Genomic DNA, 12,305 nt, shown 5'->3' with positions numbered 1-12,305 from the left:
ATAACACAGTGTCATCACAACACCTCATGGCCTTTAGAAAAGTCCTTGTGACTGTCACCAAGACAACAGACATTTTCTTACAAGCTTCCCCAGTCTTATCAGCTCAATTTCACTGGTCATGTTAATTTAAAGGAGGTTCTTAATTAACAGTCTCAGTAAGCAGAGAAGGACTACAACAATGAAACTGATCACAGCCCCCAGTGTTATATAGATATACAAGTCTACAGTCTCAGTAAGCAGAGAAGGACTGCAGCAATGAAACTGATAACAGCCCCCAGTGTTATATAGATACAAGTCTACAGTCTCTGTAAGCAGAGAAGGACTACAAAATAAAACTGATCAAAGCCCCCAGTGTTATATAGATACAAGTCTACAGTCTCAGTAAGCAGAAAAGGACTACAAAAATAAAACTGATCACAGCCCCCAGTGTTATATAGATACAAGTCTACAGTCTCTGTAAGCAGAGAAGGACTGCAGCAATGAAACTGATCACAGCCCCCAGTGTTATATAGATATACAAGTCTACAGTCTCAGTAAGCAGAGAAGGACTACAAAAATAGAACTGATCACAGCCCCAGAGTATTGTATAGATATACAAGTCTACAGTCTCAGTAAGCAGAGAAGGACTGCAGCAATGAAACTGATCACAGCCCCCAGTGTTATATAGATAAAAGTCTACAGTCTCTGTAAGCAGAGAAGGACTACAAAAATAGAACTGATCACAGCCCTAGAGTATTGTATAGATATACAAGTCTACAGTCTCAGTAAGCAGAGAATGACTACAAAAATGAAACTGTTAACAGCCCCCAGTGTTATATAGATATACAAGTCTACAGTCTCTGTAAGCAGATAAGGACTGCAGCAATGAAACTGATCACAGCCCCAGAGTGGGACACACTAGTTGTAGCTAGCCTAATATTGATTGTGCCCCAAAGCCGACTTGTTTCCATGGAAATAAGGATTTTAATATCTCTATGTCTAGCTATGGTTCCTAAACCCTTCATCTGCAAAGTGTCGGGGGTTTGGGATGCTTCAGATTGTTCCTTTGGCTGTAGTAAATGTTTCTATCAATTGGCTACAGGTCTATACAGACATAAATACACACATTTATCACAAGACATGGCACTTTTTTGTAAATACAATATCAATGTTCTTGTTCTCAGCTTTTGTATGCTGCAGTAGATCAATATATGCACGTATGTATACATTTGACAAAACATTTTTAGAAATGGACAACTTAAACATTAGGTACCTCAAATTCGAAATACTCTACACCATGAAATCACTACAGCTTTGATGCCAAAAAGGCTTCCTTGAATTATAGCAGTTCCCTTGTGATGTTTCTCTTTGACCCCTAAAATGTAGTTCTGGTCCATTATGTGATAGGCAGTAATGATTTCTGCCTGGTCATAAGGGGAACACAAGATCAAGGACATTAATAGCTCGCCTGCTATGGTTCAAAGCTGATTTTGCATTAAAAGTCTGTGAGCTTATGACATACATTACTCATTTCTTCATCTGTTTTAACTTTTTCTTCAAAGAACTTCTTTTTGAAAACAGAAATATCCAAGGTCCTGATACTTGACCAGTGGGTACCTGGGATGGATTGCTAAAAAGGTTTTTTCATAGAAACTAGAACTGCCGCCAGAATGGCTGAGTTATACACCGGCCTGTGCCGAGAACTCTTGGAAATGTTCTTTTGGAAAACGTTTTTAAATGAACAAGGCAAAGTATCATAGTCCCCCACCGGTAATGATTTCTTTATCTACCAGGCAGTACACTCAAGATATATGTCACATTGAATATGTCACAGTGACATATTTCTTGTGCCAAGAATAATTGCATACTAAATCTGGTTACTCCAGGTAAAATAGGATAGATGATGTGCCCCGGACAAAGTTTTGCCTGACTTTTGTAAAAAGCATAACACACATAATAAAAAAAACCTGGATCAAACATATGTCACAGGTGCACAACTTCAGAGTGTTTGGATTACCGGTACATAAGTGAAGTTTCATTATATTCAACTGAAAAATGTGAGAGGTGTGGGGACATAATTGTGTCCATACACAGTTGGATGGACAATCCAATTCCCCCTAACTTCATTGCAGGAGTAATAATGACAAAGCACTTTCAAAGTTGGTCAAAATCCTTCACCCTTGCATACTGAAATAATATATTTATTTTTAAACTTAACCCATCTTTCCTATATTCATACACTTCATTTACACAATGTTGATCGAGTCCTTGAGCCCAAGTAATGTTCCACATCAAATTTGCTCAAATTCCATTCAGGCATTCTGGACAAGTATAGTCTTCAAATGAAAACTTATTATGATAGAGGACAGATCACGAATGTCCTGCCACAGCATAAACTCACTTGCTCTTTGGGCAGGTGTGCTTAAACTGTTTCCCTGAGATATTGGAATCATCTAAATGAACTGTGGTCTCAGGAAATCACACATATCAGGTTAGACCCAACAAAGAGGGAAAATCTTTCAACTGTTAAGACGTAAACCAAAAGTACTACCATTTGGCTCCAGAGATAGATGTAAGGAATACTAGTGAGAAATTTCATTAAATCTAGTTGAAATTTTCAGTCAAGAAGCATTCAGACAAGCAAGCAGTTGACAGGCGTATGGACAGACAAACAGACAAATGGAGAACAACATATATAATATGGTTTAAACAAAATCTCCACCAAAAGCATTGGTATTAACAACTGTGATTCCACGTACAGAATCCCTGATACAGACTAATATTTTCATTTGTTAACAAACTTCCAGGCTTTAAGAACACTATCTTAACTAACATGTGGATTTCCCCCCCAGACTTTTTGCTGTAACAAATAGCTTGGAGAAAAACGTTAATCATTTAGATGGCTAACCGTGAACTACATTGATTGGATGCCCGTTATAAACACACAGTCCCCATCAATAGGTTCAACCTCCTCTGGGATCAAAATCACTACCTGTCTTTATCGACTTACCTACCCAATTATGTATACTTGTCTGGTTCTACACAGCTAATATTTGAAGCAATCATTATACTAGTAGGGGTAAGAAGTCTGCAGTAAAAAAAATGTGTCAAGGAAGGTTTACAAAACAATGTCCACATTTGCACTGTACATCACATGGAGGTCTATAAAGGGTTTTTAAAACAATAAATCCCATAGGTGTCTTAATTGATGCCCCCAGATCTTCATTAGTTCAGTGTAAGTTTGATCTTTTCTCCTCCTATCTGTTGGATTAGGAATCTTATCAGCAGTCAATGCATCTTTTAGGTACCTTTTGATTACAAGACTCATCCGAGGATGACATATCGCCACAGCAGCAAGTTTGAGTGTTAGATTGAGCCCATTCAATAAAATGAAATACTTAATAAGAAAAGAAAATGTTAGGATGGTATTTTGCAAGATAAACATTCACCATATTTTTAAGGTTTTAATCTTCTGATTACCCTACAGAACACAGCCAAATAAAGGTTGCTATATGTCTGGACATTTTTGCTTCAGCTTTATATTTGCTTGGTGTGAAATTCATGGCATTTCATGAATCTAACTGTAAAGACAATGCATTTAAAAATGTTTGCTTTTATTTTTAAATTTGCCTGAAACAAATAAAGCAACACATTTTTTTTTATCGAAATGCCTTACATAAGGTCTGTCTTAACTGGAAAGTAACAGTGGCAGGTTCTCATCCCCAGGTCATAATGACACTGTACCAAATTTGGAGTGACTCTGAACAAAACTGTGCAAAGACTAGATTTTACAAGCTTTTCACAACTAGAAAAGTAAAAGGGGCATAACTCCCTATAAAGGGGAGAAAACTGGATAAAAAGGGCAAGTGCCATCCTCATGCCATTCTGATATCTGAAGTAAATCTGGCTAAATCTGTTGAAGGACTTAATATCACAAGACCTGGGACAGGTGGATAGACAAACAGATGGTTGGACAGATATAATTCGGCACTACTACATGTATATCCTCCCCAACCAGTAGCTCAGGGGGATATAAACTACATGTTTCTCGTTTGACCTATTCACTTAAATAGTAACGAGTAAATAACTGAACAAGAGATTTCTGATTTCTTGCAGCCATATTTTCCTTTTAATCATGCAGCTTGAACCTTAAACCAAACATGCAAAACAAGAAGATCTTCCAAAAAATTCTGGAAAACTTCAACTATTGAAATCAAGATGTCTTCCTGGAAGCCATATTTTCCAAACAAGCCGAAAACTAAACATGCACAACAAAGAACCAAGACAAGATGGTCTCCAGTACATTAACTGCCATAACTGCCTGGCTGCAATCTTAAATTTCTAATCAGTTTACAAAAACAAACATGCAGAACTAAGAATCACAGTGAACCTATATATAAAATTTGAGAAAGGTCTGTTTAGCACTGGAGAAAAATCTTTAACAAACTATAAACAGTCACAATGGTTGCCTGGCAGCCATCTTATCTTTCCTATTAAGCTCAGTCTCAAAATGGATTATCCACAACTAAGGACCAAGGAGAATGTGCATATAAAATTTGAGAAAGACCCATCCAGTGCATCTTGAATATTTGTGATAACAATGAATATTTTAGTGTAGTTGATAGATGGACAACAGACCATGGACAAATGGTAATTTGAACAGCCCACTATCTGATGATGGCAGGCTTATATTAGTGTCACTTAAATTGAACAGTAAATAGAGGGTTTATTAAAACAATGTTTATACTTGTACTTAAGCATGATGTAAAAGCACAACTAATTCATTTTCATTTCATAATTTGTAAACGAAAATTACTGATGCTGTTTTAAATTGTACTTGTTGGGCTATAAATACATAATGACTGTGCTACCAGTACATGTATTCAGACTGTCCTGAACCATAACGTAAATAGATATAATGTCTGATACCCACTCCAGCATTCTGTTTTGTAAAAAATCACATCATAGGTCTTTGTTGAATTAAAAATTCATGGAACTACCTGCAAACAGGAAGCTCAAATGCACTATTTTGATAAGGAATTTCTGTGTTCACAAATATCATAGTAACTTATTTCAAATAAGATGCAACAGAACTCCTGAACCATGGTTTTAAGAATTATATTGTGTGATTGTAACAGAAGTAGTATTTATATATCAGTGTTGTTACTTCCTGGTCCCTGAGTGACATTTCATGCCTCAATAACTTTTAATTACATACAGACATGGATCTGTAAGCAATAGCGGCATAACTGTTTACCTTTGATTAACCTAATACACCAAGTCACTAACATGCTATTCTTTGCATACAGATTAAGACAACCTTCCACTCCATTTTTTAAAACATGATTCAAGCTGTTGCTCCAATATTGAATTTTAAGTTTTACAGACTTTGCAAACTGAGATTTATATACTTTGTTCAATTTAATGACTATAGAAAGCTCCTGTATGAATTGTCCCTGGCCCACCATGTAGTATATTTGTCAAATTTGATTAAGAAGTCTATGATCCCCTTCCCCAAGGTCTTGTTTTCTGTGAAAGCTGTTTCCCCTCCCACATACTATTAAACAAGAGGCCCATTGGGCCTGTATTATTCACCTGTTTCTTTTGTTATCTGAACCTCACTTCCCAGGGGAGCTACACTCTTCCTTAATATAACACTGGTGGCATAAGGATGCTTCACAGACACGTTGGTTGAGATCTGTCAATATGTATGTATGGTTCTTCTCCACCACTTCCATGCTATGTCCCTGGAACTATATTTGGTAGCATGATCGTGTTCCTATCTTTATGTCCAATAAGTTTTATGTTAAGGTTGGATATTTTAACCGTTTCCATGCCATATATGTTGGCATGTGTTATTTGGCTATTCATGCCTAACAATGGCATTTTTGGTTGAGGGTCAAAAAAGTGTCCAAAGACAGGATTGACACTTGTCCCAATCCTGATACATTTTGAAGCATAGGTATAATTGCCTCTTCATGCATATATATATATTAAACTGTTTCCATGTTATGAATCTGGGACAAAGTTCCTTGGGCAGTTGTGCAGGGGGGATGCATCTTCCATATACACAACATCACGCCCGGGCCCCCTTGCCCTAGGATAATGCAGACCAAGTTTAGATTCTAAAAATACTGGCAGGTGATCTAAAACAATAACACAAAACAAATCAACCATATAATTTTGACAGTACTGGAATTCCATAAACTATAGATTTTCAGTTCCCATTACGATGTTAAACACCTAGGAAGCTTAATATGTTGAGTACAGAGATACCTTGGTATCTTTACCTGGGTGAAGTGGCCGGGATGGTAACTAGGCTAACACGGGTCTATTAATGTCAAAGTTTATTACTATGTCTCCAATATCAAATCATTCAGGTTTGTTTGTATGACGAGATAGAGAGCTATGTGGAATGTCTTTGCGATGAATTGATGAGAGGTAAGAGGCTGCTTTATCAAAAACATGTTTTTATAAATGTTTATAAAATGTATCAACCAGATAATTAGTCTTCGTATTGTAAAAAAAATCTACAGTAAACGATTTGAGAACTTGTAACAAAGTCATCATTCTGTTCGCCTGGAAGGTACCATGTAATTTCGAAAATCAAATTCTATGATATAGGTTATCTTTAGTGAATTTAATTAACACTGAACTCAATCCTTCCTATTATAGTGTGAAACTCAATTATGTTATTCTCACTTTTGAAATCCACAGATTCCATGACATCTTGCTCTTTTCCCATACATTCATTGCATGAAACAGCATGCAATGCAGTCATTTTTACCCCATGAACTATTCAATTATAAATAGAACTCTCACTTTTCATAGAACTCTCACTTTTTATTTGATAACCAGTTTATTTAAGTTTAGTTTATTAATCTTTTGATCAGGACCTGGTTCACTTGTAGTAACAATACCTATACAAAGCCTAGGTATTTTGGGGAACTAATATACAGTTAACATTGACACATGATGCAGGTATCCTGACTAACAAGGTTTCAGCTCTTCCATTTGTACAATTTAGAAGTCAAACCACCTGAAAATGGCAAAAATATCCATCTGATACTTGTTTCAAAAGAGAAGTTGCTTTTAGCAATATGGCAAAATTACTTCCTTTCTGGTATATTACCCCACTGCTCACCAGGGGACCAGCAACATTCCACAAATAAATACCAGACCAAATTTGATTAAATTCAACATTTGGTATTCTTGGTATACCAGAAAATGTTAATTTAACATCTAGTGTTCTTGGTGTGCTAGAATACTGTTAAATTCATGCCTTCCTTTTTCATTACTTTTGTGAGAACCCTGTAAATTATGCAGAAGGCTATTTCCATATGACATGTACACACACACACACACCTTCCATAGCACCTGTACATAACGAATAAACTCTGTAAATTGATTTTTAATTGTATGTTACCTATTTCCTAAAATCATTTGTATTAGGAAATTGATGTTTGGGGTGACATAATGGGCTTACTAATAATTTTTTGGATATTTCTTAATGCTGATTACAGATAATAGCTATGATGTTGACATCAGGAATTAACATAAAGCACAGATATTATATTACTTTTAATGCTGTATTTATCCTGAAATAAGCCCATGGGTAAACACATATGTATTCTCTGACCAAAAGTAGGGGGTTGGCTAAATATAGCAATATAACAAAGGAGTCATTCAGGCTAGAGGAGAGTCAAGACTTGTTACTAATGCTGGACAGACACAGCTATATCCACACATATAGTTACTGATGCTGGACAGACACAGCTATATCCACACATATAGTTACAGATACTGGACAGACACAGCTATATCCACACATATAGTTACAGATACTGGACAGACACAGCTATATCCACACATATAGTTACAGATACTGGACAGACACAGCTATATCCACACATATAGTTACAGATACTGGACAGACACAGCTATATCCACACATATAGTTACAGATACTGGACAGACACAGCTATATCCACACATATAGTTACAGATACTGGACAGACACAGCTATATCCACACATATAGTTACAGATACTGGACAGACACAGCTATATCCACACATATAGTTACAGATACTGGACAGACACAGCTATATCCACACATATAGTTACAGATACTGGACAGACACAGTCATAACCACAAATATAGTTATATATGCAGGACAGACACAGGGCTCTATAACCACAAATATAGTTACAGATACTGGACAGACAGAGCTATAACCACAAATATAGTTATATATGCGGGACAGACACAGATCTCTATAACCATAAATCTAGTTACAGATACAAGACAGACACAGCTATAACCACAAACATAGTTACAGATACTTGACAGACAGAGCTCTAAAACCACAAATATAGTTATATATGCAGGACAGACACAGAGCTCTATAACCACAAATATAGCTACAGATACTGGACAGACACAGTTATATAACCACAAATATAGTTATATATGCAGGACAGACACAGAGCTCTATAACCATAAATCTAGTTACAGATACAAGACAGACAGAGCTATAACCACAAATATAGTTATATATGCGGGACAGACACAGATCTCTATAACCATAAATCTAGTTACAGATACAAGACAGACACAGCTATAACCACAAACATAGTTACAGATACTTGACAGACAGAGCTCTAAAACCACAAATATAGTTATATATGCAGGACAGACACAGAGCTCTATAACCACAAATATAGCTACAGATACTGGACAGACACAGTTATATAACCACAAATATAGTTATATATGCAGGACAGACACAGAGCTCTATAACCATAAATCTAGTTACAGATACAAGACAGACACAGCTATAACCACAAACATAGTTACAGATACTGGACAGACAGAGCTCTAAAACCACAAATATAGTTATATATGCAGGACAGACACAGAGCTCTATAACCACAAATATAGCTACAGATACTGGACAGACACAGTTATATAACCACAAATATAGTTATATATGCAGGACAGACACAGTTATATAACCACAAATATAGTTACATATGCAGGACAGACACAGAGCTCTATAACCACAAATATAGTTATATATGCAGGACAGACACAAAGCTGTATAACCACAAATATAGCTACAGATACTGGACAGACACAGTTATATAACCACAAATAGTTACATATGCAGGACAGACACAGAGCTCTATCACCACAAATATAGCTACAGATACTGGACAGACACAGCTATAACCACACATATAGTTATATATGCAGGACAGACACAGCTATAACCACAAATATAGTTACATATGCAGGACAGACACAGTTATATAACCACAAATATAGTTACATATGCAGAACAGACACAGCTATATAACCACAAATATAGTTACATATGCAGGACAGACACAGTTATATAACCACAAATATAGTTACATATGCAGGACAGACACAGAGCTGTATAACCACAAATATAGTTACAGATACAAGACAGACACAGCTATAACCACACATATAGTTATATATGAGGGAAAGACACATAGCTCTATAACCATAAATCTAGTTATATATGCGGGACAGACAGAGTTATATAACCACAAATATAGTTACATATGCAGGACAGACACAGAGCTCTATATATAACCACATTAAAGTTGTAGATGCTGGACAGACACAGCTATAACAACAAATATAGTTACAGATACTGGACAGACAGAGCTCTATAACTACAAATATAGTTACAGATACTGGACAGACACAGTTATATAACCACAAATATAGTTACATATGCAGGACAGACACAGAGCTGTATAACCACAAATATAGTTACAGATACAAGACAGACACAGCTATAACCACACATATAGTTATATATGCAGGACAGACACAGCTATAACCACAAATATAGTTACATATGCAGGACAGACACAGAGCTGTATAACCACAAATATAGTTACAGATACAAGACAGACACAGCTATAACCACACATATAGTTATATATGCAGGACAGACACAGCTATAACCACACATATAGTTATATATGAGGGAAAGACACATAGCTCTATAACCATAAATCTAGTTATATATGCGGGACAGACAGAGATATATAACCACAAATATAGTTACATATGCAGGACAGACACAGAGCTCTATATATAACCACAGTAAAGTTGTAGATGCTGGACAGACACAGCTATAATAACAAATATAGTTACAGATACTGGACAGACAAGAGCTCTATAACTACAAATATAGTTACGGATACTGGACAGACACAGTTATATAACCACAAATATAGTTATATATGAAGGACAGACACAGAGCTCTATAACCACATTAAAGTTGTAGATGCTGGACAGTCACACATCTATTACCACAAGTATAGTTACAGATGCTGGACAGACACAACTACTCGGGAATTACCACATCATAGTTGCAGATGCTGGACATATACATTTTGACATACTGAGAAACAGCTTTAACCATAAACATAGATACTGGACAGTTAATGAGTTATAACCAAAGTTGGTTACAGATGCTAGACAGACATACAGACATTAACACAATTAGATGCTGGACAGAAAGACAGACAGACATACAGGTATATCACAAATATAGTTACAGATCCTGGACAGACAGACAGGTATAACCACAATAAAGTTACACATGCTGGACAGACAGGCAGCTTTAACCACAAATATAGTTACAGATACAGGACAGACAGATGTTTAAGTTTACACATGTACACTACAATGTCCTTGAGTTCTGGTGTCCAGGCATAATGACACCCCTCACTGACACTGTAAGGGAACAGTGTATGGTGCAATATACAAACATACAGAGCAAAAACTGTAATTTCTACCTGTAGTGCTCCGTCCTGCCTCATGCCTTCCAACAAAGATACAGGTAATTAATGCTATGTTCAGTGTCCCTTTCACTTCCGAACTCTGCAGCTCAACAACCTCGTGTGGGAATGTAAACAAGCATATATCAATCGGCTGGTTCAGACTTCAGCCAATATTCAATAATATTCTCCAATAAGTTTGATGACAACTAGAGCTGGATAGTTGTGTCCACCAGTAGATTGGAAAGTGTGCCGGGTATACAGGTGTATGTCGATGTATTTACCTGTCACAGAGAGGCTTGTTATGGTAGAATACCACTGTCACACTCCAGTAATAGACACTAACACAGCATCATGGCACACCACACCCACACACAACCTCCAGTCAATGGACTATCAATAATTACGTTTGTGTTGAACAAACAGCCAGGCAACGTGATAATGAGACCAGCATCTGCAGCAGAGAACAGATACTACAGGCAATGCCTTGTTAGTGCTCCCACTGTCAGCCAGGCATGCCCACACATGTAGCACTGACTGGTCAGCAAGTGACAGTTTCTGTGCTACTGTGACAAATAAGTGATTCCCTAACATGTTCTCCAAGCCTTTAATGAAAGACATTCATTTTCAGACAATATTACAACTTTTGGACACCCAATAATTATAACAAAATCTGCATAATTTAATAAAACTGGCATGCTTTATTGCTTTTAACAGATTCCATATAAACTACAGACAAAATCCAACCCTTTCGAGATGCAAGTTTCTAGAAAATCAATATTCCATGAACAGAAGGTCTCCAATACTGCATGTATGTACTGCAAGCCTGATGTTTTTCGTTTGACTGCTACATAACAATAATTAAATACCATACATCCACATGAAAACCCAAAAGAACAAAGAGTGCACACAACAAATGTAATACCAACTATACCAGATAGTAAATGTCATGGGTTTACATGCTTTATAGATCTATGGTTGATGATCATTATCAAGAATTTTGAATATGAGTCACAACTTTTTTACACATACATATGTACATTTATCATATGTTTACTTATAATAAAAACCTTTTTGTATGTTTAATAAGTCTAAAATTTCTACAAGTTGATATCAGCCCGGGTGATATCACACCCCCTTGGAGTGATATCGCGCCCCCTTGAAAGTGATATCACACCCCTAGAAAAGTGATATCACAACCCCTCCCAAATTTCTGGATTTTGCCGCTTCCGCTTATTGCTGTCTGCTTTTAATGTAAACAAACGAATTGTTGACATGGAATAACTGCGGTTTCATGGAAAATAATTTAAAGATTGATTTACAAAGCCCTACCCAATATTCCGACGGTGCCGCTTCCGGATTTGGTTTTGCTTATTAGTGTTACACCTTTTGTCTACATAAACAATTATGACAACTGGCGAGGAGATTTTGGAGGAATTGGCAGCAAGGATTCTTGAATTACCGACGAATTAATCGACAACAAACAAATGGAAAAGG

At 36.5% G+C, this 12,305-nt stretch overlaps 1 protein-coding gene across 2 annotated transcripts in view; it reads right to left on the bottom strand.

Moving 5' to 3' along the window:
- LOC110461523 (ras-related protein Rab-3-like) overlaps nt 1-12,305 on the bottom strand; it is an 80,723-nt gene that overhangs the window by 54,727 nt on the left and 13,691 nt on the right. Inside the window, exon 1 of one of the 2 annotated variants that reach the window (XM_021515013.1) lies at nt 10,827-11,085. The exons of the other annotated variant lie outside the window; for it this stretch is intronic. Within the exon in view, the coding sequence (XP_021370688.1) occupies nt 10,827-10,850 (24 nt within the window). The 5' untranslated portion in view covers nt 10,851-11,085. Of the gene's footprint in view, nt 1-10,826; nt 11,086-12,305 lie in introns of those variants that run through there. 2 annotated transcript variants of the gene reach the window in all.

This window comes from Mizuhopecten yessoensis, unplaced genomic scaffold, assembly GCF_002113885.1.
Source record: "Mizuhopecten yessoensis strain PY_sf001 unplaced genomic scaffold, ASM211388v2 scaffold10635, whole genome shotgun sequence".
Taxonomy (NCBI): Eukaryota; Metazoa; Mollusca; class Bivalvia; order Pectinida; family Pectinidae; genus Mizuhopecten; species Mizuhopecten yessoensis.
Note: the sequence above shows the minus strand (reverse complement) of the source record. Positions and strands in the feature narration are given on the sequence as shown.